General features: G+C 55.1%; 1 protein-coding gene and 1 long non-coding RNA gene across 11 annotated transcripts in view; one reads left to right on the plus strand and one right to left on the minus strand.

The window, feature by feature from the left end:
• Positions 1-304: 304 nt before the first annotated feature.
• Positions 305-27,125, minus strand: part of LOC115644175 (zinc finger protein 883-like) — a 115,218-nt gene continuing 88,397 nt past the window's right edge. The window contains exons 2-11 of one of the 10 annotated variants that reach the window (XM_030548296.1): positions 17,414-17,447; positions 16,319-16,405; positions 15,705-15,926; positions 15,187-15,209; positions 14,036-14,151; positions 13,720-13,752; positions 11,747-11,829; positions 11,302-11,428; positions 8,930-9,142; positions 305-2,608 (exon numbers count right to left, since the gene is read on the minus strand). In XM_030548296.1, coding sequence (XP_030404156.1) covers positions 999-2,608; positions 8,930-9,142; positions 11,302-11,428; positions 11,747-11,829; positions 13,720-13,752; positions 14,036-14,066 — 2,097 coding nt within the window. In that variant the 5' untranslated portion in view covers positions 14,067-14,151; positions 15,187-15,209; positions 15,705-15,926; positions 16,319-16,405; positions 17,414-17,447 and the 3' untranslated portion in view covers positions 305-998. Of the gene's footprint in view, positions 2,609-8,929; positions 9,143-11,301; positions 11,429-11,746; positions 11,830-13,719; positions 13,753-14,035; positions 14,152-14,274; positions 14,346-14,973; positions 15,144-15,186; positions 15,210-15,704; positions 16,020-16,318; positions 16,406-17,413; positions 17,448-27,125 lie in introns of those variants that run through there. The other 9 variants (XM_030548294.1, XM_030548292.1, XM_030548291.1 and 6 more) reach the window with 9 other exon arrangements.
• On the plus strand, positions 17,830-25,736 carry LOC115644181. The gene is made up of 3 exons (XR_003998443.1): positions 17,830-17,883; positions 23,891-25,247; positions 25,634-25,736. It is a non-coding gene; the product is annotated as an uncharacterized LOC115644181 (long non-coding RNA).

Raw genomic sequence — 27,125 nt, forward strand, 5'->3', positions numbered from 1 at the left:
AGGAAGAACTGCAGGGTAGGGTAGCAACCTGTAATTTCCCTGTGACATAGTCAGCAAGTCGATTTATGAATACACTCCATTACTGGAACTCAGGGCTCAGGCTGGGAGTCTGGTCAAGTTAAAAATAGATATAACCCCCCCCTAAAAATAAAAGTTAAAAATAATATTTTAAAACCATGTATCGATTTTGTACAAGAGAATGGTAATGTTTTTGCAAAGCCTTTACCGGCCCTGGAACATCGCTGCAGCTCTGTAAGCAGATGATCACAATAATAATAAATTAAAAAATGAATGAATGAAAGGCAAAAATTAAAAAGCAATTTAAAAATAAAATTAAAAAAATCTCTCTCTCCAGCCAGAAGTCAAATCCAAGTACCCTCCGCATCACCAGTGTAACTCGGGCCACGCAAGTCGTGGCAAGGGAAAAGCAGGTATGTAATAGTCAGCAAAAATGTTGCAGGCAGAGGCAAAAAGAGTTTAAATTAAAACAGCGAAGAGGGAAACAAAGTTACAGCCTTACTAAAAAAAATCCCCAGATAAAACCAAGGCAGGTCATGGGGAATGTAAAAGACAAAGCTGGGTTCTCAAGCCATGTTAAAAAAGCAAAAGTGGCTGCAGTTCGAAAAAGCCGTAGTCTGAAAAAGGGTGGAAGAAGAAAAGAAAAACAGGTAAAGGTTAAACCCTTCACCCCAACCATGCCAGGGCAGCAGAAAAAAAAAATAGGTTGGCCCGATCAGTAAGGGCTGAGAGCTGATAGATGTTTTTCCCCACGCTCAGAGCATCTAGAGTTTGTACCCAATGCGATGTCTGTGGGTGCCCGCCGGGGGATCTAGGTGCCCTCGCGTCCTGGCCACCGACAAGCAGCGTCATGCTGAGGTGTTGCCAAAATGCCGACAATTGACACGCTGCCGCTTGTCGGCAGATGCTCGTCTGCCGCCACAGTCCTCCGTGGCTTGTCGTCTGGCGGGCGGGTTGGAGACCACTGATCTAGAGTGTCTCTATGAGGTGTGGAGACTCTGATGCCTAATAAGGTTGGAGCTCCGAGTGAAGGTTTTCCCACACTCGCCGCATTCATAAGGTCTGGCTCCCACGTGGATTCTCTGATGCTTCAGGAGAGCTGAGTTGTCAATGAATTTTTTCCCACACTCGCAGCACCCATAGGGTCTCTCCCCCGTGTGGATTTTCTGATGCACAATGAGATTGGAGCGCCAAGCGAAACTTTTCCCGCACTCGGCACACGCGTAGGGTCTCTCCCCTGTGTGGATCCGCTGATGTTTAACAAGGCACGATCGCTGCGTGAAGCTTTTCCCGCACTCGCAGCATGCATGAGGTCTCTCTCCCGTGTGGATTCTCTGATGCTTAATGAGGTCTGAGCTGTCAGCGAAGGTTTTCCCGCACTCGCCGCATTCATAGGGCTTTTCTCCAGTGTGGATTCTCTGATGCTTAATAAGGTCTGAGCTGTCTGTGAAGCTTTTCCGACACTCGCCGCATTCATAGGGCCTCTCCCCCGTGTGGATCCTCTGATGTTTAATGAGGAGAGAGCTGTCGGTGAATCTTTTCCCACACTCGCTGCATTCGTAGGGTCGCTCCCCTGTGTGGGTTCGCTGATGTGTGATGAGGTTTGAGCTGCGAGTGAAGGTTTTCCCGCACTCGCCGCACCCGTAAGGCCTGTCCCCCGTGTGGATCCGCTGATGCTTTTTAAGCGATGAGCTGTCAATGAAGTTTTTCCCGCACTCGCAGCATCCATAGGGTCGCTCCCCGGTGTGGATTCTCTGATGCACGATCAGGTTCGAGTGCCGAGTAAAGCTTTCCCCGCACTCGGCACACACGTAGGATCGCGCCCCCGTGTGGATTATCCGATGTCGAACAAGGCCTGAGCTCTGAGTGAAGGTTTTCCCGCACTCACAGCATTCATGAGGTCTCTCGCCTGTGTGGATTCTCCGATGTTTGATGAGGGATGCTATCTGAGTGAAGCTTTTCCCGCACTCGCTGCATTCATAGGGCCTCTCCCCCGTGTGGATTCGCTGATGCGTAATGAGGTCCGAGCTCTGGGTGAAGCGTTTCCCGCACTCACTGCATTCGTGGGGTCTCTCTCCCGCGTGGAATTTCTGATGTTTAATAAGGGCTGAACGGTCAATAAAGTTTTTGCCACACTCACAGCACGCATAGGGTCTCTCTCCAGTGTGTATCCTCCGGTGCTTAATGAGGGATGACCTGTGAGTGAAGCTTTTCTGACATTCGCGGCATTCATAGGGTCTTTCCCCTGTGTGGATCCTCTGATGTTTAAGAAGAACTGAGTGGCTACTGAAATTTTTCCCACACTCAGAGCATGTGTTGTTTCTCACTCCTGCCTGGATTTTCGGCTGGGCTGTGGTTTCCTTGACGTATTTGTGAGGTCCCCAACTATTAATGGATTTATTCAGTTTCTCCCTTGGCTGGTTTCCCTGCTTCCTCTCTGGCCTGTGCTGACTCTCACGTCCTTCTCTCTGCTCACGACTCCTGGAATCGTCCTCCTCAGATATTTGCAATAATGTCCTGTGTGGTTCGTCTTGCTCAGCATATTCCAGCTGAGGTTGGTGCTCCTCCTTCTCACTCGGCATCCCATCACCTGTTGGCAGAAAAAGGGGAGAACCAACCATGATGCAAACTAGCTGCAGTGGAAGAGGCCAGAAGCTCCTCATGTTCTGGCAATCCCTGTTCCCTAGAGTTTCAATGAGACCACTCACATAGAATCAGACTCGTAGAATATCAGCGTTAGAAGGGACCTCAGGAGGTCATCTAGCCCAACCCCCTGCTCAAAGCAGGACCAATCCCCAACAAAATCTTTAATGTGCTTTCAATTAAGCACATACTTCTGTGGATTCGGGCTTGGACGGATTAGATTTTTATCAATAAATATCAATTTCACTGCAAAGTCACAAACCAAGCAAAAATATTGCCATCAACAATCAAAATTTCCAATAGGCAACTTGAGTGAAATGCCACTTGGGAACGCTGAGTTGGCGTTCAGGATGCTGACTTTGTATGTTTCGACATGCGAGGGTGAGAGTTCGTTTTCCTAGCGAAAAGGCTTTAAACGGTTTGAATCTCAACATCTACTGCCATTAAATAATGATTGTCTGACTTCCTCGCGTAATTTCCTTCAACTGAAAACTTAAAATTGATAAACGTTGGGGGGAAAAAGGCTAAAACTTTGATTTTGCACAATTATGAAGATTTAAAACAATAAAAATCGAAAAAAAAAGCTTAAAAATAAGTTGACATTATAATGTCCCCCCTTCTGCCCCAAAAAGCGGATGGGGGGCGGTTCCGCCATGACATTCACCAGCTCAGAGAGCCCCAGTCCTAACAGTTTACCTGCCAAGTCTGCATAACCATCTACGCAGTGTGTTTTTAACTTCAAAAAAGCGAGCAAATGCTGCGTGGATTAGAAGTGGAGGAATAACAGTGGTGGCTTTGAGCCAGCGATTGTGTAGACAGGAGCTGTGCAAGTTTTCTCCGACAGAGCCCCCAACAAATACTAGTTCCATTCTACAAAACTTCTGTGGTTTCAATGGTCTTCTCTTGACCCAGTTGTGTAGGAGCAGGATTTTATAGTTGTACAAGAATTAATGTATGATTTAAAAGCAGCAAAGAGTCCTGTGGCACCTTATAGACTAACAGACGTATTAGAGCATGAGCTTTTGTGGGTGAATACCCACTTCATCAGATGCATCCAAAGCTCATGCTCCAAACCGTCTGTTAGTCTGTAAAGTGCCAGGGGACTCTTTGCCGCTTTTACAGATCCAGATTAACACGGCCACCCCTCTGATATATGATTTAATTATTTTGTTAGGGGTTTTTTTTTGAATAGCAAAAAGGAATGATTTTTTGGGATACTGGTAGAAACGCATTTGATCGATTGCTAGTGTTTGTATTGATGTTAAGGCAGGGACAGATTAGAATAATTTTTAAGATTGATTATGGTTATTTTTTTGGTTTAGGATAAGGGTACGTCTACACTACCCGGTGGGTAGTGATCAATCTATCAGGGATCGATTTATCTAGTGTAGACGCAATAAATTGATCCCCGATCGCTCTGCTGTCGACTCCTGTACTCCACCGCGGCAAGAGGCAGAAGCAGAGTTTACGGGGGAGTGGCGGCAGTTGACCCCGTGCCATGAGGACGCGAGATAAGTTGACCTAAGATACGTTGACATCAGCTCCACTATTCTCAAAGCTGAAGTTGCGTATCTTAGGTCAATCCCCCCAGTGTAGAGGGGGGGAAGTGGTGGAATGGACGATAGTCTCTGTCACATTTTGGTGGTGGATTGTTCAATTTCATGGGTAATCAGAGTAGAAGTCGCAATGGTAGAAGAGAACATATGATGCATCCACTTAAAGTGTCTTTAGAAGATCTATATAATGGAAAAGTTATAATGTTTATTATTTTTTATATGTATTATAAATTAGACATTTCAGTTAAATATCAATTTTTTTGTTTTAAGGTTTAGTAAATAAAAAACAGAATTTTGTATTGGGTTTACGTTAAGGAAATGAGAGGAATGTTAAAGGCTCAGGCCACAATGTGCACTGTTTTAATTACAAAATGTAGTAAGGTTTAATGTGTAATGCTTTTTTTTGCTTACTATAAAAATTGCTGTATATTTTTTTGAAGGTTTTTTAAAAAACTGTTTGCGTGAAGGCCACTGTTAACCAAATTTTCTTATTCACTTTCTCCACACTTGTCCTGATTTTATAGACCTCTATCATATCCTCCCTTCGTCGTCTCTTTTCCAAGCTGAAAACGCCAGGTTTTTTAATCTCTTCTCATACGGAAGTTGTTCCATACCCCCAGTCATTTTTGTGACCTTCCCTGGACCTTTTCCAAATCTAATGTATCTTTTTTGAGATGGGGCGGCCACATCTGAGCACAGTTTTCAAGATGTGGATGCACCACGGATTTATACAGCGGCAACGTGATATGTTTGTATCGTATCTATCCTTCCCTAATAATCTCCAATATTGTTACCTTTTCAGAGAACTATCCACAATGACTCCAAGATCCCTTTCTTGAATGCTAACAGCTAACCTAGACTCTGTCATTCAGTACGTAGGGTTGGGATGATGTTTCCCAATGTGTGTCACTTTGCATTTATCAACGCTGAATTTCATCTGCCATTTTCTTGCCTAGTTGTCCAGATTTCTGAGATCTCTTTGTAACTCTTCACAGTCTGCTGTGGGCTTAAACTCTCCTGAGTAGTTTTGTATTGTCTGCACATTTTGTCACCTCCTTTTCCGGATAACTTACGGATATGTTGAACAGCGAAGGTCCAATACAGACCCCGGGGGGACCCCACTGTTTATCTCTCTCCATTCTGACAATGTAACATTTATTCCCACTTGTTTCCTCTTTTAACCAGATCCTGAGAGGACCTTCCTTCTTAATCCATGACAGTTTACTTTGCTTAAGAGCCTCGGGTGAGAGACCTTGTCAAAGGCTTTCTGGACATGTAAGAACATTAGATTCATTGGCTCACCCTTGTCCACACGCTGGCTGACTCCCTCAAAGAATTCTAGTAGATTGGCGAGGAATGATTTTCCTTTACAAAAGCCATGTTGACTCTTCCCCAACAAATCATGTTCATCTATGAGTCTGATAATTCTGTTTACTAGAGTTTCAACCAATTTGCCCGATATTGAAGTTAGGCTTACTGGCCTGTAATTGCTGGGATCGCTTCTGGAGCCTTTTTAAAAAATTGGCATTGCATTAGCTATGGTACAGAAGCTGATTTCAATGATAGCTTACATACCACAGTCAGCAGCCCTGCAATTTCACATTTGACTTCCTTCAGAACTCTTGGGTGAATTCCATCTCATCCTGTTGACTTACTGTAGTTTAATTTATAATTTTTTCCAAAACCTCTTCTAATGACACCTCAGTCTGGGACAGTTCCTCACATTTGTCACCTAAAAAGAATGGACCAGGTCTGGGAATCTCCCTCACAATCTCTGCAGGGAACACTGACGCAAACATTTAATTTAGTTTCTCCACAATGGCCTTATCATCCTTGAGTGCTGTTATAATACCTCGATTGGCCTGTGGCCCCCATTCGTTTAGCAAGCGTCCTGCTTCTGGCGTGCTTCAAAATTTTGTTGTTGTTACTTTTTGAGTCTTCGGCTAGTTGCCCTGCAAATTATTTTTTGGTCTGCTGGTTTATATTTTTACACGCGGCTGTGACGTTCTCTGATTAAACTATGACCATGCAGATCATTGTTGCAACCACTGTTGTTATATCTTTGCAACCAATCTTGTACAAAACGAGGCATGTAAGATGTCCACAGAAAGGTTATGATTTGCTGAATGTGATGATGCTCTTGGCATGCGTGTAGTTTTGCACTTCAAGCTCTATCTGTATTTCAAACGTTTGCTCCTGGGGTAACACCCAGGTGGTAATTAGCCAGCGCATCCTGGAGGGATTATGCAAATTGAGTGGCCCATTAAAGGGGGGTGGGGACAGCTTAGTGGTTTGAGCAGTGGCCTGCTAAACCCAGGGTTGTGAGCTCAATCCTTGAGAGGACCATTTAGGGCAACAATCTATCTGGGGACTGGTCCTGCCTCAAATAGGGGGTTGGACTAGATACCTCCTGAGGTCCCTTCCAACCCTGATAGTCTATGATTTACAATGGGAGACGCCAATCTATTCTTAATGGACTTTCCTGCCAGGACTAAGTGAAGTCAGGCATTGCCACGTGACTCCAAACTCCATCTTTCACCTGTAATTTTCCACTAGCTGTGCCGAGGTCTTTGTTTGAAACAATGGGTGGCAGAAGTTATAAAAGGCCCTGGAAACATCTCCACGGTGCCTCTATCCTGCTCAAACCTCTGGACTATGGACTTATACTAATTAGACTCTGGTTGCTTCTAGATAACTGGATGGTCCTCAGTCCCTGAGACTTATCAAGCCAGAAGTTTATTCCATCACTGCTACAAGTCTGAACCAAGAACATAAGAATGGCCATACTGGGTCAGACCAAAGGTCCATCCAGCCCAGTATCTGTCTACTGACTGGCCAGTGCCAGGTGCCCCAGAGGGAGTGAACCTAACAGGCAATGATCAAGTGATCTCTCTCCTGCCATTCATTGCCACCCTCTGACAAACAGAGGCTAAGGACACCATTCCTTACCCATCCTGGTTAATAGCCATTCATGGACTTAACCATCATGAATTTATCTAGTTCTCTTTTAAACCCTGTTATAGTCCCAGCCTTCACAACCTCCTCAGGCAAGGAGTTCCACAGGTTAACTGTGCGCTGTGTGAAGAAGAACTTCCTTTTATTTGTTTTAAACCTGCTGCCTATTAATTTCATTTGGTGATCCCTAGTTCTTGTATTATGGGAATAAGTAAATAACTTTTCCTTATCCACTTTCTCCACATCACTCATGATTTTATATACCTCTATCAGATCCCCCCTTGGTCTCCTCTTTTCCAAGCTGAAGAGTCCTAGCCTCTTTAATCTCTCCTCATACAGGACCCTGTCCAACCCCTAATCATTTTAGTTGCTCTTTTCTGAACTTTTTCTAATACCAGTATATTTTTTGTGAGATGGGAAGACCACATCTGTACACAGTATTCAAGATGTGGGCGTACCATGGATTTATATAAGGGCAATAATATATTCTCAGTCTCATTCTCTATCCCTTTTTAATAATTCTTAACTCTTTCTTTCTTTCTTTAAATAAACCTTTAGATTTTAGATCCTAAAGGATTAGCAGCAGTGTGATTTTTGGGTAAGATCTGATTTGACCTGGGTGTGCGGCTAGTCCTTTGGGATCAGAAGAACCTCTTATTTGATGAAATTGGTTTTAAAGAACCACTCATTTCTAGTCTAGTGTTTTTGTTGGTGACACAAGGGACTGGAATTCCCAAGGAAACTGCTGTTTTGCCCTCTTGTTAGCCAGTCGGGTGAAACGGAAGTTTACTTCTGTTGCTGGTCTGGTATCTCTCGGGGGAAAATAACCTCCTGTTTTGGGGTATCTCTGCCCTATTTCTCAGCAGTTTGTCCTGAATTTGGGTATTATCAGTTATGACCCACAAAGGCTCGGTTCCCACGGCTTTCCACAGTTTCTGTTCCTTTCTATCTTCCTCAATAGGATTTTACTTCCTTTTTGCCTCTTTAGCTTCTTTTACTTCGTAGGTTAGACACGGCGGCACTTTCTTGGTCGCCTTACTAGGTTTTCTTTTTAAAATTTAGGATGTGTATTTAATTTGAGCTTCCACGGTCGTATTTTTAAGTTTCCAGGCAGTTTGCAGGCATTTCTCTTTTGAGATCATACCTTTTAATTTCTGGTAAACCAACTTTCTCATTTGGGTGTCAGTCCCCTTTCTGAAATTAAATGCTACTATGGTGAGGTTCTTTGGTGTTTTCCTCTTTCTGTAGGGATGTTAAATTTAATTATATTATGGGCGCTATTACCAAGTGGTCCAGCTACATTCACCTCTTGGACCAGATCCTTGGCTCCACTCAGCACTAAATCAACAATTTCTTCTTCTCTGGTGGGTTCCAGGACTAGCTGCTCCAAGAAACAGTCACTTATGGTGTCAAGACACTTTCTCTCTGCATCCCGGCCTGAAGTGACATGGACCCAGTCAACATGGGGATAGTTGAAATGTCCCATTACTGAGATTATTTTTACAGTCTCTCTAATCTACCTGAGAATTTCATGGTCACTGTCACCGTCCTGGTGAACCAAAGAAGTGCTGGAAAGATGGACATAACTCAGGAACTGAATTTCCCCCAAATTCTTTCCCACAGGGTAGGGAGATCAATTCTGCTTGTAAATCCCGTCCAAGCACTCAGGGGAAGGGAGGTGAAGGAGGGAGCTACCGCCAGGTGTCGCACAGGATAGGTAGGAAGTCATGAACGACATCTGCCTGGAGGATACATACCTGCTGGGGACAATCCTGAACTCGGAGAACTCACAAGATCTCTGTCGGGAATCCCAGCCGTTTCCTTCAGCCACGGACAGATTTCGAATTGGCTGAATGATTCCTCCCTTGTGCAAGTACCGCTCAGGATCTCTCTTTCCTCTGAATCATGGAGATCTGGGTCTTGGTCTTGTTCAGGCTGAGAGAGATCATCAGGTGGGAAAACTGGAAACTCTGCACGGGGAAAGGAGATCAGGTGGGTTCAGGAGGATAGCTCACAAATTTATTATCTTAACCATTTTAACCTAGCAATATGCTGAGGGTAGCGCCACAGAGGCTCAAACGTGTAGGCCGCTCCGCTTAAAGAGGGATTGAACAAACCCCATCTCTCCTGGGAAAACACCCTGCCATACAATCATCCTCACAGGGAAGTCCTTAAAACACAGAGACTGTAGCTCCATGGCCTAGCTGGTGAAGATTGCAGCCAGCAGGGAAATGACCTGCTTCTTTCCAAGAAAGAGAGAAGAGAAAACATAGAGAGTCACCAGGAAGATGGGAAGAGCTGGTGGGGTTCAGGGGGCAACTGCGTGAGATGCATTTTTCCCGCATTCTGCAGGAGTTCCTCTGGGGCGTTGTGCCCATCGAAACCACAATTTCTGGGCTAAGAGCAATATTTTACAGTGCTCTAATATCCACCGGCAGATGATGACTTGGTCTGTGCTTTCGAATCTGGCAGCACACTTCACTCAGTCACACGCTTACAGGCGCAAAGACTCACACCCTGAACCAAAAAAAAAAAGAAAAAAAAGATAGTCTAGGCTCAGGGAATTAACTTAGGGTTGTCAAGGGCTGCTGTGTTTCCTTCCAGAACGTGGACGGTGACTAATTGTAGAGCTCTGAAAACCAGGAAATGAAGCGTGAAAGTCCATACCATCTTGGCAACGTCACCTTAACTCTGCCCTCTAACCACTGACTATGGTGCAGTAAGGATGGTGCAAAGGTCACTGTGCTACCAAGGAAACAGGGGATTTGCCTTCTCTTGGGATTCTTCAAGTCAAGACTGGATGCCTTTCTGGATGATGATTTAGTCTAACGCAAGGTGTTCGACTCAATGCAAAAGGTACAGGAGAAAACACTATGGTCGGTGTCATATAGAAGGTCAGAGTAGACAACCAAATACTCTCTTTGGCCATAAAATCTACAAATTTATAATTTATAATTTATTTATCCGCACGCCCTCCAGCTGCGTGCCCAGGTCCAGCTGTAACTGGATGATGGAGGGAGTCATCAGAGCAGCTTGGCAGAGCTGTGACTGATATAAAGGGTGAGGCGTGGGATCCTTGAAGGAGCAAAAATGCCTCATTTCATTCCCGAGTGTTGCAGGTTGCAACACTAAAGGCTCACAAGGGAGCGTTCTTGCCATGAGCGTTGTCGGCACCCTGGGGTGGCCCTCGCCGACGTTTAGAGAACGGTAATAGACAAAATGACTCCGAAGGAATCATTTGCAGGACGCTGGTGTGACGCAGTAGGGAGAGGGGTGGATTGACCTGGGAATGTCGTTTAGTTTTACTGGGACTGTCTGCATGGTGGATGGGAGAGCAGGGGGACGACTTCAGGTGAGGGACAGGACCTGAGCCAGGAAGGGGGGTGGGCAGGGAAGCTGGACAAAGGGGAGAGCCTGATGGAGGGGTTTTTGGTTTCAGTTTTGGGCTGGCTGGGAAAAGGCAGGGAATCCCAAGTCTGGGGTCTAAGCTCCTTGCCCCCCAGAGGTACCTGGCTGAGAGGTCCTGGTTGTACCTACAAGCCCTGCTTGGACTGTGTTCCTATTGTCTAATAACCCTTCTGTTTTACTGGCTGGCTGAGAGTCCCGGTGAATCACAGGGAGTGGGGGCTGCAGGGCCCTGACTCCCCTGGGCTCCGTGACAGCTGGGATGGATCCCTTGATGATTCCCTGCTCTGTTCATTCCCCCCAGGGCACTTGGCATGGACCAGTGTCGGCAGACAGGACACTGGGCTGGATGGACCTTTGGTCTGACCCAGCGTGGCCGTTCTGAACCCTCAGGGGCGAAGACGTGGTGATATTTTGCAAGTCTGAGATGGCTCGTGTGGTGTAGGCTCCATCTCTGCAGGGATCGGACGCTTCTGTTTGCTAGGCTGGACCTAAACCCAAGCTTAGCCTCAGCCAAGAGAAGTTGTTCGACTTTGTGCTGTTCTTCTCCTGTGCCCTGCTCCCAAAGTGTTCTGCAGCAGGGGAGGGTCTCTGGCAGCGTGTGTGTCACTAGCATATTGGGGTGATGTTGAAACAGGGAAGAGTAGAGGTGGTATTGTGGGGGTGGCGTGAACCTTAACTCTGCATTTCCCCTTCCAAGAACCAACGGGACGGGAATCCTTACCCAGCGAGGTCACATTCTCATAGTTCTCCTGCATGACATCCCTGTAGAGGGCTCTCTGAGTGGGGTCCAGCAGAGCCCCCTCTTCCCTGGTGAAATACACAGCCACCTCCTCGAAGGTCACCGGCCCCTGAGAGAGCAAGAGTCCAACACTCAGGACCTGCTGCCCCACTATTCCTGGGGGAGAGGAGCCCATCAAATGGATACAGCATCAGGGGAGTCCCACCCACAACCCAACCGCCACGTGGCTCTTCCTAAAAACTCGGCCCCAGATTTACCAAGTCCCAGTAGGTCCATCACGCCTCGTCCCCCTCCCTTTCTCCACCCCGTGCAATGTCTGCACCCTCCCACCCTTAGATCAAACTCCCTACTCCCTCCCACTTCCTGTGTCTTCCCTGTCCCTCTGGCTAGTACGGGAACCCCCTCAGCACGTCCTCAGTATCCCTACCTGAGCCAGGTCTGCTGCACCCACTTCCCTTCCCCGGGCAGGCTGGGAGAATCTGGAGGGACCCGGGGATGTTATTCTGCAGCCTGTCGGGAGGGAGAAGGGTTATTGCGGGGGGGGGGGGAGGGGGGAGGGGTGTTTCAGAACAGACTTTAGGTCATTTCACATCACTAGTCTCACTGGCGCTTTCTCTGCAGAGATGTTTTCGACTCCCACGCTGGGAAAATGCTCCATCGTGGCAGCGCAGACCCATCCCCTCCCACCAGGGCTAAACCCACCGAGATCCTTTAAATCTAAGATGGTTCCCCAGGACAGAACACACTGGCTCAAACCAAAGGTCCATCCAGCCCAGTATCTGTCTACCGACTGGCCAGTGCCAGGTGGCCCAGAGAGAGTGGACCTAACAGGTAACAATCAAGTGATCTCTCTCCTGCCATCCATCTCCACCCTCTGACAAACAGAAGCTAGGGACACCATTCCTTACCCAGCCTGGCTAATAGCCATTCATGGACTTAACCTCCATTAATTTATCCAGTTCTCTTTTAAACTCTGTTATAGTCCAGCCTTCACAACCTCCTCCGGCAAGGAGTTCCACAAGTTAACTGTGCACTGCGTGAAGAACTTCCTTTTATTTGTTTTAAACCTGCTGCCCATTCATTTCATTTGGTGACCCCTAGTTCTTGTATTATGGGAACAAGTAAATAACTTTTCCTTATCCACTTTCTCCACATCACTCATGATTTTATAGACCTCTATCATATCCCCCCTTAGTCTCCTCTTTTCCAAGCTGAAGAGGCCTAGCCTCTTTAATCTTTCCTCGTATGGGACCCTCTCCAAACCCCTAATCATTTTAGTTGCCCTTTTCTGAACCTTTTCTAGTGCTAGAATATCTTTTTTGAGGTGAGGAGACCACATCTGTACACAGTATTCGAGATGTGGGCGTATCATGGATTTATATAAGGGCAATAATATATTCTCCGTCTTATTCTCTATCCCCTTTTTAATGATTCCCAACATCCTGTTTGCTTTTTTGACTTCCACTGCACACTGCTGGATGTCTTCAGAGAACTATCCACAATGACAAAAAGATCTTTTTCCTGATTAGCCTAATTTTGCCCCCATCATATTGTATGTGTAGTTGGGGTTATTTTTTCCAAGGTGCATTACTTGATATTTATCCACATTCAATTTCATCTGGTTGCCCAATCACTTAGTTTTGGGAGACAGCAGAGGGGGAACCACGCAAAACCCATCCGGTGCCGAGACAGGAACTGGATCTGAGCTGGTCGGCACATTCCCCCAGCGCAGGGGGGCGGATTTCTTATAATCTTCAGCAAAGGAAATCTCACTTCCTGCACATTTCGCCCTCACGGACACCCCTTCTTTCTCCGTCAGCCTCTTGAGACGCACACATGCACATTGCATAGGATCGGCCTTGTTACGGGTTTTAGTCTTATTCCTGGCTAACTGTCAGGGGTTTGCCGAAAGAAAAAAAACAGGAGTTCCCTTTTTTTGAAGTCCGTATGAAAAACGTGAACCCGCACTGCACAGCTCCCTCCGCGTTCACAAAGGACGTTCCCGGCTGGCGTGTCTGCGGCATACCAGCCCCACGGCACAGCCGGGCTGCCCCCCTCCTCACGCCCGAGACTCTGCTGCCCACATCTGACCACTTCCACTCGCTCGTGGAAGCTCTCAGACGCCTCAGGGCCTGGAGATTATTGTCCCTGTTTCATCCTATCTCACACCAGTCGGGTGCCTGTTCCTTTCCCCAAAGGGAAACGCGCCCCTGAGATCCGGATTCACTCTGAATCCCCGTCAGACGTCACAGCAGGAGTGAGTCAGGCACGGGGGTCACCCGGTTTCGCATTGTTCCACCATTTCCAGCTGCACATCGGGGCTGGAGGCTGCGATCCCCTGTCGCTAACATGGTTATGGGGCTGAAATCTCACCCTGGCCGGTCAGAGACAGACACGTACCTGTGTCACTCCCCAGCTCCCGTCGCAGTGTCTCTAGGGGAAGGAGAAGATGGGAGAGGTGAGAATTCAGGCCCTCGCATTCATGGAGAAATCCCCATTGCTTATTAATGGAACTGCTGTTAACGACGAGATGGCGACAGAGATCAGAGGCGGATAATACAGCCGCTGCAGACAGAGCCAGCCCCACAGGGCTGCTCCATGGGGAAGGGCGACTCGCTGAGCTGGGCTGTGGGATGGAGCCCAGGATCAGTGAGATCACTCGAGCCCCCGACTCCTCCCCAGGGTCTGGAGAGGCCCCCCCCAGACTCCAACTCACCTTTGAATCCCAGCAGCACCTCCTGCAGCATGGCACTTTTCAGAGAGAAATCGCTGAGTCTCTTCTCCAGCTCCGCAAACGACGGCTCTGGCTTCCAAAACGTCCCGTCCTCCCTGCTGGGGAAAGGAGGGGTGAGAAATAGGCCTGAGCCCCCGACCCTGAGCCCAGCAGCCCCCAAACTCCAGGATCCCTGGATCTGAGCTTTGCAGCCTGAGATTGTCTCTGTTACGGAGAGTCACCTGCCCTCAGCCCCGTGCTCGCCATGGGCCCAGAGAGACGGGACACCGGGAAACATGGGGGCAAGGAACAGAGACGGGCTTGGGAGCTTTCTGTGGGACGCTCTGGGTCTGTGGGGTGCGGAGCTGCCCCCGACGCCGGGATATTCCAGCAACAAGGGCCCCGGCACTGGGATTATGTGGAAAGGGAGGAGACGCAGACCAAAGAGTGGACAGGTCCCAGCTGCTCAGACAGAGCCCAGGGCTCCGGCAGAGGACGAATGGGGGCCCTGAACACCAAAAGCCCTGAGCCCTTCCGCAGGAGCAGCAACCCGGGGATGCCCGGCTCATATGGGGGGGAGGGGGCGCGTCCTCCACTTTCTGGTACATTCAGGAGGCCAGGGCATCAATTTAAGACTCTGCACCCCACCTCCCTTCACAGGACACCCACATATTTCAGTGGGACAACAAAGGGGAGATTCGGGGACCAAGCACACACACACACCCCCTCCCGGGAACAAAGGAAGTCAGCGTCTATGCGGACACTCCAATGAGATTAATGGAGGCCGAGGGCCTTCACACCCCTCTGAGCCGCTGTTTCAGGCTGTCTGCAGACTCAGGAAGGCGCCGCTGTCTCCCCGTGTCCATCGGGGAGGGTTTCTTTGCAACCAGGAGGGCTAGAAACTTATTTTAAAATAAATGGAAAGCTGAGATTCTGCACACCCTGAACACATGAGGTGGCCACGTGAATACATCAGCCAGGCCCGGCCTGGCCCCTGGCCCACGTCTGACAGCCCTGGGGGGACCGTATCAGCTGTCCGAGAGGAGGCAGAATCCCAGGCTCGGAGCTGGCGGGTCGCACTGCAGGGGCAGGGCCCAGTGCCGAATTCAGCCCTATCGCACCACGAGGGGAGTGAGACGGAGCCCAGCACTCACCTGCCCCCACAGCTCCCGGTGCCCTAGAGAGGGAGAGAAAGACGAGGCCGTCAGAGGACGTGTCCCAGGCTGGGGGAGCCTCCTGCTCTGCAGGGGAATTGCCAGGGGGGGCCCTGGGGTTTAGGGGAATTGCAGACACTCGGGTTCTTGTGCAGACGGCAGCGGCCGCCTCCGTCCCCACCAGCAGGGACAGTTGCACTCAGCAGCCCCAGAAATCGCTGCTGGGAGGTGGCTGCAGAGGGAAAGTTTCTCCCTGGGCACTTTACAGGCAGAAAAGTTCCTCTGCCTTGGGAATCAAATTCCCCCCAGGGCTGAGAGCCCCACAAGGCCCCTGGCCCCAGTAACCCATTAACTCTGCCACAGAGTCGGGTTGTGACCTTGGGCAGGGCTCTGCCTCAGTTTCCCCATTTGTCCCAGAGGGATAATGCCCCGACCCCACTCTGTAAAGTGCTTTGGGGTCTAGGGCTCCGAAGCGCCTATAGAAATGCTGAATAGGATCACTGCAATGACAGCCTGACCTGCAGGGGCTGGCTCAGCGGCTGCTGCCCCTTCTCTCCTCCCCTCTCGCTGAGCAGGGAAATCTCCCAGGACAGGCTGCAGCCGCCCTGCTCCCTTCTCCGGACAATGGCTCTCTCCAGCTCCTCCAGCCGGGCCAGCAGCCGCTGCTCCTGCTCCTCCAGAAACCCTCGCAGCTCCCGCCACTCCCAGCCGATCTGCCGCCTCTCGGCAGCCCCCTGCTCCTGCAGCCACAGGGCGAGGGCGGGTGGGCACCGGGGAGACCCGGAAAGGCACCGCCCGGCGGGTGCGGGATTTCCTCCCCGCTGCGGGACCTCCTGTGCGGGGGGACGTGGGGTCAGTCACCCCTGGAGGGGAGGGGGGTCAGGGCCGGGGTGAGCTGGACACGGCCCCCTGCCCCCAAGGGCATCACCCCCCCTGTGTCGGACCCTCTCCCGCCCAGCAGCCCCCTGCCCCCTAAGGCCATCGTGCCCCCCCCCGTCTGGCCCCACCTCTCCCTGGGCTCCCGGGGGGTGGGTCCCCGGCTGAGGCCGGCAGGTTGGGCCCTGCATTCACCGGCACTCGGGGCTCTGGGACCCCCGGCAAACCCCAGGGGTGGGGGGCCCTGGGCACCTACCAGCAGCTCCTCGCTTAGCCGCTGCCCCTTGGCTTCGGCGGCTTCTCCCTGGGCTCGCAGGGGGGCCGGACGCTCTGCTGGGGGGGCCTGGAAGAAGCAGGGGAGGGGGTTACAAACCGCTGCAAACCCCCCCAGCTGCCAGATTCCAGGGTCCCCCACCCCCACCCTGCAGAGCCTCCGGGACTCATGGAGACTTTCCCCCTAGGCCTAGTTCACCCTCAGCCAGGACGAGGTGGGAGCTGATGGTGAAGGGGGGGGAGGGGCAGGTTTTCCCGAGAAAACAGAGAACCCCCCGGGGAAGGGACGGGGTGCAGCCCCCTGCTCCCCAACCCCCAGCTTTGGGTATCGGCTGACTCCATCCACATCCTAAGCAACCAACTTCAGACACTGCCCCCCCCCCAGACCCCAACCGCCAGATGTGAACATAGAGCCCCCCAACTGAATATCCCCCAAACCCCAGCTCTGATCCCTCATGGACACCCCCAAACCCCAGCTCTGATCATCCACGGATACCCCCAAACTCCCTGCTCTGCCCCCCCCGACAGCCCCCAAACTCCCTCCTCTTCCCCCCACTGACACCCCCAAACTCCCTGTTCCCCCCCCGACAGCCCCCAAACTCCCACTCTGTCCCCCGAGACCCCCCAAACTCCCTGCTCTTCCCTCCCTGACACCCCCCAACTCACTGCTCTGCCCCCCACTGACAGCCCGAAACTCCCAGCTCTGACCCCTACTGAGACCCCCCAAACTCCCAGCTCTTCCCCCCCCAGTGACACCCCCCAACTCCCCGCTTGTCCCCCCAGTGACACCCCCAAACTCCCAGCTCTTCCCCCCCACTGACACCCCCAACTCCCCGCTTGACACCCCCCAACTCCCCGCTTGTCCCCCCAGTGACACCCCCCAACTCCCCGCTTATCCCCCCAGTGACACCCCCCAAATCTCCCGCTCTTTCCCCCCACTAATGCTCCCCCCCGGCTCCCCTCGCTCCCGGGCCCCGCCTGGGCTCCGAGCTCCGCAGCCGAGCCGCGCTCCGGGCCCCTCCCCGCGTGTCCGCCCCACGCGTGACCCCGCTCCCCCGGGCCCTGCCCCCAGCCTCACCACGCTGCCCCGCGGGCTGCAAGGCTGGAGCAGCCCCCCCGCTGCGCTCCCGGCCCCGGCCATGGCCCCGCTGCCGGCACAAAGGGGCGGGGGCCGGGCCGGGGGGGGGGGCAGGAAGGGGCGGCTCCTCCCCGGGCCTGCCCCCGCCCCCTGGCCCCACGCAGGGGGTTGGGACACGCGGGGAGCCCAGGTGCAGGAGAGGGGCAGGTGCCCACGGGTGGGGGGAGACACGTGACAATCTGGGGGGCAGAGCTGGGGTTACCTTGGGGGGACCCGGGGGGCAGGGCCAGGCCCGGGGAGGAGCCGCCCCTTCCTGCCCCCCCCCGCCGGCCCGGGAGCCCGCCCCTGTGTGGCGGCAGCGGGGCCATGGACTGAGGGGGAGGTGACGTGGGGCGGGGACACGCGTGGGGCGGACACCCGGGGAGGGGGCCGGAGCGCGGCTCGGCTCGGCTGCGGAGCTCGGAGCTCAGGTGGGGCCTGGGAGCGAGGGGAGGGGGGATCTAGGGTGTCAGAGCCGGGGGGCGGCTGGTGCTGGGACCTGGGAGTTTGGGGGGATGTTGAGTGGGAGGGCAGGGCTGGGGGTTGGGGGGATGTTGGGTGGGGGGGCATAGCTGGGGGTCGGGGGGGACGTTGGGTGGGGGAGCAGGGCTGGGGGTTAGGGGGATGTTGGGTGGGGGAGCATAGCTAGGGGTCAGGGGGACGTTGGGTGAGGCGGCAGAGCTGGGGGTTAGGGGGGACGTTGGGTGGGGGAGCAGGGCTGGGGGTTAGGGGGATGTTGGGTGGGGGGGGCATAGCTAGGGGTCGGGGGGATGTTGGGTGAGGGGGCAGAGCTGGGGGTCAGGGGGGGATGTTGGGTGAAGGGGCAGAGCTGGGGGTCGGGGGGGACATTGGGTGGGGGGGCTGGGCTGGGGGTCGGGGGGATGTTGGGTGGGGGAGCAGGTCGGGGGGATGTTGGGTAGGGGGGCAGGGCTGGGGGTTAGGGGGATGTTGGGTGGAGGGCATAGCTGGGTGTCGTGGGGGGTCAGGTTTGGGGGTCGGGGGTAGGTTGGGTGGTGGGGGCTGCGCTGGGGGGTTGGGGGGATGTTGGGTGAAGGGGCAGAACTGGGGGTCGGGGGGACATTGGGTGGGGGGGCTGGGCTGGGGGTTAGGGGGATGTTGGGTGGGGGGGCTGGGCTGGGGGTTTGGGGGGGGACGTTGGGTGGGGGGGCTGGGCTGGGGGGTTAGGGGGATGTTGGGTGGGGGAATACCTACTGGTTGTACTGGGCATGCTCAGTCACCTCTGGTGAAGCCACGGCCCCCACCCTGCCCTTCCCTCTCCAGCAGAGTCAGCGGCTGCTTTTCACAGGGGCTAAAGGGGGCCAATTGGGGCGGGGGTGGTGGTAATTGACTGGGGGCTCAGGCAGCAGGAGGCAGGGTCAGGAGAGGGGCTGAGGGGTGCAGGATCCAGGGGTGCGGCGCTGCCGGAGGGTAAAGCCCAGCCCAGGCAGGGGCAGAGGGAGGAACAGTGACCCCCGTGCCCCGAGACATCCGCCTTTGCAAGAATTGGGGGGGGGGGGGGCAGAGGGGATTTTTACTTCCCCTCCCCCAGACAGCACCTCTTGGGGCTGGTGCTTAAAGGCCCAGGCACCCCGATGCCCAGTCACCCCAGCTCCTCCCTGCCTGAGGGGCGACAGGGGGCTTGATCCCGTGAAATGTTTTCCATCCCCATCCCTCGGCAGCAGAGACTCCCCTTATCAGGGCGTCCGGCTGCACAGAATCCCTGAGCCGGGCACCGATTTCTCTGACCGGGACTGCCCGAGCGACGCTCCCTTCCTTGCAATCCCTATGCCCATGTGCACGTCCTCGTGTCAGCCCTGTGCCCATGCACATCCTCGTGTTAGCCCTGTGCCCATATGCACATCCTCGTGTTAGCATAGTGCCCGTGCACGTCCCCTTGTCAGCCCTGTGCCCATGTGCACGTCCTTGTGTCAGCCCTGTGCCCATGTGCACGTCCCCGTGTCGGCCCTGTGCCCATGTGCACGTCCCTGTGTCGGCCCTGTGCTTATATGCACATCCCTGTGTCGGCCCTGTGCCCATGTGCACGTCCCCTTGTCAGCCCTGTGCCCCTGAACATCCCTGTGTCAGCCCTGTGCCCATGTGCACGTCCTCGTGTAAGCCCTGTGCCCCTGAACATCCCTGTGTCAGCCCTGTGCCCCTGAACATCCCTGTGTCAGCCCTGTGCCCATGTGCACGTCCTCGTGTCAGCCCTGCACCCATATGCACATCCTCATGTCAGCCCTGTGCCCATGCACGTCATTGTGTCGGCCAGGTGCCCATGCACGTCCCCGTGTCAGCCCTGTGCCCATATGCACATCCTCGTGACAGCACAGTGCCCGTGCACGTCCTCGTGTCAGCCCTGTGCCCATGTGCACGTCCCCGTGTCAGCCCAGTGTCCATGCACATCCCCGTGTCGGCCCTGTGCCCATATGCACGTCCTCGTGTCACCCCTGTGTCCATGCACATCCCTGTGTCAGCCCTGTGCCCATGTGCACATCCCCGTGTCGGCCCTGTGCCCATATGCACGTCCTCGTGTCAGCCCTGTGCCCATGTGCACATCCCCATGTCGGCCCTGTGCCCATGTGCACATCCCCATGTCGGCCCTGTGCCCATATGCGCGTCCCCGTGTCGGCCCTGTGTCCATGCACATCCCTGTGCCCATGTGCACGTCCCCATGTCGGCCCTGTGTCCATGCACATCCCTGTGTTAGCCCTGTGCCCATATGCATGTCCTCGTGTCAGCCCTGTGTCCATGCACATCCCTGTGCCCATGTGCACGTCCCCATGTCGGCCCTGTGTCCATGCACATCCCCGTGTTAGCCCTGTGCCCATATGCGCGTCCTCGTGTCAGCCCTGTGTCCATGCACATCCCTGTGCCCATGTGCACATCCCCATGTCGGCCCTGTGTCCATGCACATCCCCGTGTTAGCCCTGTGCCCATATGCACGTCCTCGTGTCAGCCCTGTGCCCATATGCGCGTCCCCATGTTAGCCCTGTGCCCGTGTGCAGCCCCGTGTCAGCCCTGTGCCCGTGCACGTCCTCGGGCACTACTCACACTCGCTCCTCGGCAATCTGTGGAAGCCGGGAGTTGCTGGCCATAGCACTGGCACCTGCGTTTCCAGGCTCGCCATTGCCATGGTTTCTTTACTGGGATTTCTAATTCGGGGCCAGGGATGGCGGTGTAGGGCCCACGGGCCATATACAGCCCATAGCTGCTGGTAGGTGCGCAGGGCCCCCCACCCCTCGGGTTTGCTGGGGGTCCCAGAGCCCCGAGTGCCGGTGAATGCAGGGCCCGGCCTACCGGCCTCAGCTGGGGACCTCCTCCCCCCGGGAGCCCAGGGAGAGGCAAGGCCAGACACGGGGGGGGGGGCAGAGCTCGGGGAGCCCTGGGGCCTGCGGGTCGGGAGTGAGGGGTACCCCAGAGCTGGGGAGAGTCCAGGCCTAGGGTAGCAGGGGCTCTGGGTCAGGAGTGAGGGGCATCAGCAGCGATGGGGGGAGCCCAGTGGGCTGCGGGTCGGGAGTGAGGGGCACCGGCAGAACTGAGGGGAGCCCAGGGGGCTGCGGGTCGGGAGTGAGGGGCACTGGCAGAACTCAGGTAAGTCCAGGCCTGGGGTAGCAGGGGCTGCGGGTCGGGAGTGAGGGTACCCCAGCGCTGGGGAGAGTCCAGGCCTAGGTAGCAGGGGCTCTGGGTTGGGAGTGAGGGGCACCGGCGGAGCTGGGGGGAGCCCAGGGGCTGCGGGTCGGGAGTGAGGGGCACCAGCGGAGCTGGGGGGAGCCCAGGGGCTGCAGGTCGGGAGTGAGGGGCACCGGCGGAGCTGGAGGAGCCCAGAGGCTGTGGGTCGGGAGTGAGGGGCATCGGCTGAGCTGGGGAGAGCCCAAGGGCTGCGGGTTGGGAGTGAGGGGCATCGGCTGAGGCTGGGGAGAGCCCAAGGGCTGCGGGTTGGAGTGAGGGGCACCAGCAGAGCTGGAGAGCACCCAGGGGGCTATGGGTCAGGAGTGAGGGGCACTGGCAGAGATGGGGGGAGCCCAGGGGGCTGCAGGTGGGGAGTGAGAGGCACCGGCAGAGCTGGGGGGAGCCCAAGGGCTGCGGGTTGGGAGTGAGGGACACCAGCAGAGCTGGAGAGCACCCAGGGGGCTATGGGTCAGGAGTGAGGGGCACTGGCAGAGATGGCGGGGGAGCCCAGGGGGCTGCGGGTTGGGAGTGAGCGGCACTGGTGGAGTTGGGGGGATGGCAGGGGGCTGTGGGTCGGGAGTGAGGGGCACTGGCAGAGCTGGAGGAGCCCAGGGGCTGCAGGTCGGGAGTGAGGGGCACTGGCAGAGCTCAGGTAAGTCCAGGCCTGGGGTAGCAGGGGCTTAGGGTCGGGAGTGAGGGGTACCCCAGAGCTGGGGGGATCTCTGGGGCCTGCAGGTCTGGAGTGAGGGGCACTGGTGGAGTTGGGGGGATGGCAGGGGGCTGCGGGTTGGGAGTGAGGGGCACCGGCAGAGCTGGGGGGAACCCAGTGGGCTGCGGGTCGGGAGTGAGGGGCATTGGCAGAGCTGGAGGAGCCCAGGGGGCTGCGGGTCGGGAGTGAGGGGCACTGGCAGAGCTCAGGGGAGTCCAGGCCTGGGGTAGCAGGGGCTGCGGGTCGGGAGTGAGGGGTACCCCAGAGCTGGGGGGAGCCCAGGGGACTGCGAGTCGGGAGTGAGTAGAGTCATCAGAGAAGGGGGGAGCCCAGGGTGCTGCGCATCGGGAGTGAGGGGCACCGGTAGAGCTGGGTGGAGCCCAGGGGGCTGTTGGTCAGGAGTGAGGGGCACCGGCTGAGCTGGGGGGGGGCAGATCACGGGAGGGGGGCAGGGGCTGCAGGTCGGGAGTGAGAGGCACCAGCAGAGCTTGGGGGAGTCCAGGCCTGGGGTTGCAGGGGCTGTGGGTCAGGAGTGAGGGTTACCCCAGAGCTGGGGGGAGCCCAGGGGGCTGTGGGTCAGGAGTGAGGGGCACCGGCAGAGCTGGAAGAGCCCAGGGGGCTGCGGGTCGGGAGTGAGGGGCACTGGCAGAGCTGGGGGGGCAGGGGGCTGTGGGTTAGGAGTGAGGGGCACTGGCAGTGATGCGGTGAGCCAAGGGGCTGCAGGTCGGAGTGAGGGGCACTGGCAGAGATGGGGGGGAGCCCAGGGGCTGCGGGTCGGGAGTGAGGGGCACGGGCAGAGATGGGGGGGGAGCCCAAGGGGCTGTGGGTTAGGAGTGAGGGGCACTGGCAGTGATGCGGTGAGCCCAAGGGGCTGCAGGTCGGGAGTGAGGGGCACCGGCAGAGCTGTGGGGAGCTGAGGGGCTGTGGGTCGGGAGTGAGGGGCACCAGCAGAGATGGGGGGGAGCCCAAGGGGCTGCGGGTCGGGAGTGAGGGGCACCGGCAGAGATGGGGGGAGCCCAAGGGGCTGCGGGTCGGGAGTGAGGGGCACCAGCAGAGATGGGGGGGAGCCCAAGGGGCTGCGGGTCGGGAGTGAGGGGCACCGGCAGAGATGGGGGGGAGCCCAAGGGGCTGCGGGTCGGGAGTGAGGGGCACTGGCAGAGATGGGGGGGAGCCCAAGGGGCTGTGGGTCGGGAGTGAGGGACACCAGCAGAGCTGGAGAGCACCCAGGGGGCTATGGGTCGGGAGTGAGGGGCACTGGCAGAGATGGGGGGAGCCCAGGGGCTGCGGGTCAGGAGTGAGGGGCACTGGCAGAGATGGGGGGGAGCCCAAGGGGCTGCGGGTCGGGAGTGAGGGGCACAGCAGAGATGGGGGGGAGCCCAAGGGGCTGCGGGTCGGGAGTGAGGGGCACTGGCAGAGATGGGGGGGAGCCCAAGGGGCTGCGGGTCGGGAGTGAGGGGCACCGGCAGAGTGGTGACTGGGGGTTCCAGGGCTGGTATTTCGGGGGCTGTGGGTCAGGACAGGCAGTGTTGCCCAGGGGGCAGATGCAGGAACCTGGGTTGGGCTGGGAAGATGCTGGGAGTTCTCGTTCCCTGGGAACTGGCCTGGCTCCCTTCTCAACAGCGAACAAATCAATTCCACGTCCCCTCCCCAGAAATATCAGCCTGGAGCCAAGGGCAGCAGGGGACGATTCCCTGCAGTTCCCACCAAGGCAGGAGGAATCCCAGGGCGTTTCTAGCAGAGTTTATGGCACCGACGGGAAACCAGCCTTTAACAACAGGCAGCTCCAGTTTAAGCTCAGAGTTTTTAAGAATTTTTACAGCACTAAATAACCCTTCAATCCTAGTGTCACCATCCGTAACACTGCTTCAGATTTATTGGTTCCCAAGTGCAAAACTAACCATCTCTTCGAACACAAGGGAGTGGAGATCAGTCAGTGTTCAGAGTCATCCCACATAAAAGACCCATGTCGTGGGATATCCTGGCCCCATCACGTGGCCATCGGCCTTTCCCTCCTCTCTGTTAAATGTTTGGTGTTATACATAGAAACTTTCTTCCCTCAGGAGAGACCTGGGAACCAGGGCTGCCAGCCAGACAAACACCGTTAAGAGGAGACGTAACTTGTCAAAAAGTGATCTCCCTCCTTCAGTTCAGTGACACCCTGAAATGTTACTTATCCCAGCAGAGCCGGAGGATTGAAAGCAGCTACATCAAATCCCTGTGTCACTAGCAGGAATGAACACAAACATTCCCTGGTATCTGAAGAGACGGTTAGTTTTACCCTTGGGAAAGGCGGTGGTGGTGTCAGATATAAAGAGTGAAACTCGAAACCATCATCATAGTTATGCCCACGGTGACTGCAAAATCTTTCTATATTCCTCTTACCATCAGTGTATTGTTTTCTCTGGAGTCTAGACATTGACTAGACCTTGACCAAGAAATTTGGCTCTTGATAAAATAATCGACTACCCCTGGTGAAGGCAATGGACTTGATACCCACTCGGGTGTCCCTACACAGGTTCACCCTTTTAGCCATAGCTTTTAATCAGGGCAATAAATTGATAGGAACACTTGTAAAATCCTTCCCCAGCCGGAGTCCTTCACCCACATTCCTTAGGGCATTGGGCCACCATGTGGATGTTTCATTTCCGTCCTCAATTTCACACAATTTCCTTTGCACGGATCCATGAACAGCAAAACCTCCCTGTGTCTCTGGTCTGAGCCAGGGCGTTCGATTCCAGTGAACCCTTCTCTCCTGCAATGGTCAGACAGAAGGGCCGTGGCCACCTTCACCTCTGACAGTGAGATAGTCCCTCTCCTCTTTCTTTACGCTGCTGTTGTTAGTCCATGAAACATCAGGGATGGATGCAAAGCTGAGCTCACGCACCAATCCCCTGAAAAATGTCAGTGCCGCAGAGAAATCCTGCCCCCGGCTATTGGCATGATCTGGTGGAGATTCGAATAGGAACAGGTCTGAATTGTCAGTGTGGGGAATGAACAACAATCTACAGCAATGTCGTTCACACAAACACATTCTAATCATGCTCCAGCCGGAAGGGACATGGCCAGGAACTCTTGCTGTTCAGCCATGGACACACACCCCCCGATCCACAGCCGTGGGTGTGCTGGGGGAGCGGGTCTGAGCGAACAACGTGAGAACTGAATCATTGTGTCGTGAACGACCCACCTGTTGAGTAATTGTGGCTGAGTGGCTAAGGTGCTAGATTAGAAATCCGTTGGCGTTGCCCCACGCGAGTTCAAATCCTGCCGATTGCGGCAGCGTTAGGCTGTTGTCTTAGTCCCTGAGTATCCACACTGCGAACTGGAGTCAGATCTGGTCTCACTCTCAGGCCGTCTACACTTAAAACGCTGCTGTGACACTTTGGAGAAGACAGTGACTGGAGGGATTGCTCAGTGGTTGTGAGTTCAATCCTTGAGGGGACCAGTTAGGGGTCTGGGGCATAAATCCATCTGGGGGTTGGTCCTGCTTTGAGCAGGGGGTTGGACTAGATACCTCCTGAGGTCCCTTCCAACCCTGATATGCTATGAATAGCTACATTGACAGATCAATTCTCCCTTTCATTTAGTGCTATCTGACCACGGCTTAGGTCACCTTAACTATACTGGTTTGGGGGGGGTGGATTTTTGACACCCAGAGAGACATCTCTATTCCAGCTCAGTACCCCGCGGACACCAGCCCTGAGGTCCCTCTTGGTATTTCAGTGCAGGCCACGAACCAGGAGGGAACCGTCAGCTGGCAAGCGCAGAGGCTGAATTTCCCCACGTTTAATCTCCTTTGTCGACAGTACAGACCCTCCCGTGCCCAGCCAGCCAGTGGACGCGGGGAAAAGGTTGCGGGAAGCAGAGGCCCTTGGAAACGATGAAATACGGGGCCGTTCGGCAGGCAAGGTGGCTGCTCAGCTGATGCTGGTTCCTGAGCTGGTTCCCCACTTCCGGCCTAGCGGCTCTGCTAGAAACACCCCCAGGTCCCTGCTCATCCCAGCGGGAGCAAGACGAGAACCCCCCAGTGGGCATCACCCTTAGCCCCAGGCTGCGGTCTTGGGGGTGGGGGGAATTGATTGGTGCCGAGGAGGGAGCCAGGACAACCCTCTGGTGCTCTGCTCCCAGCCCAGGCCGGCCGGGGGTCTCAGCTGCTGCCCCCTCCATGCTCCAGAGCGGGGTGGGGGGGGTTGCATCATGGTTTTTTTGGTGGCGTCAGAGTGCGGCCGCCGACTCTCAATGGTGGCCACTGTGAGAAGTTTTCCAAGCCAGAGCCCCAGTGCCCCGGGGGTTGAAGCCAGAGCCCATGGGCTGAAGTCATGTGGCTGGAGCTGGGGGGCGGTGGGTAGGCTACAGCCCAGACCCCCAGGGCTGACGTGAGGGAGGGAGGGGCACTGAAACCCCAAGCCCCCTCCTGGAGCCTGAAGTCTTCCCCCCAGAGCCTCTCAGCCCCCCGGGAGCTGAGCTGGGACCTCATCAGCCGCCCGTGGCGCTGACGGTTCCTACCCCGTCGAGAACACCCCCAGCCCCACGTGCCTGCAGACGCGCTGCCGGGATGCTGGGTGGTACACGCCGCCGGTCCCCGGCTGGTAGCGCCAGCAAACATTTCCCATCGCGCATGGGGTGAACGACGTGAACGCGGAGGAACGGTTCCTTTCTCCCCAGCGAGACAAACTCTCGCGCCAAGGTTTGGTAGAGGGGTCTCTCTTGGACGTCTCCGTCAGGCTGAGCAGAGGTTACGGCGCGGGGTTTTGGACGGGCCATGGAGATGACAGTTTGTAGGAATTGTCCAGTCGGTTTAACTCTCTCACTGCCTCTAAGCTGGCAGTAAATTCGGTCGTCCTCGGGGCCTGGTATTGATTAGGAAGGACTGAGAGTAGGATCCTATTATAAAGCCAGCATGCCCGGTCTCTAACACAGTGGCCTCCAAAGCGGGGTGCAGAAGAGGCTCCTTGGGGGTGTGCGGCAGCAGGACGGTGTTTTGTTTGGTTTTTTTTTTGGCTTTGGCAAAACCGGTAGAGCCGGCGCGGCAGGGGGCACGTGCTCAGAAATGTTTCACTGGTAGGGGTGCGTGATGGAAAAGGCTTGGAGACCTTTTTTCCCGAGATGAGCCAAGAATGTTTACACGGGGTAGAAATACGGGGAAAAGGGGGAAGTCGGATAGAAACCGTCCGTAGAATTTTTACTTGGGATTTATTCCTCCTCTTAGCAGGATTGATTTACAAACATCCTTAATTGAACGCAGAGCGTTCGAGGGGCCGGGCCAGGACGAGGCGGTTCTGGGTGTCGCAGTCGATG

The sequence above is a fragment of the Gopherus evgoodei genome, unplaced genomic scaffold (assembly GCF_007399415.2).
Source record: "Gopherus evgoodei ecotype Sinaloan lineage unplaced genomic scaffold, rGopEvg1_v1.p scaffold_94_arrow_ctg1, whole genome shotgun sequence".
Classification (NCBI taxonomy): Eukaryota; Metazoa; Chordata; order Testudines; family Testudinidae; genus Gopherus; species Gopherus evgoodei.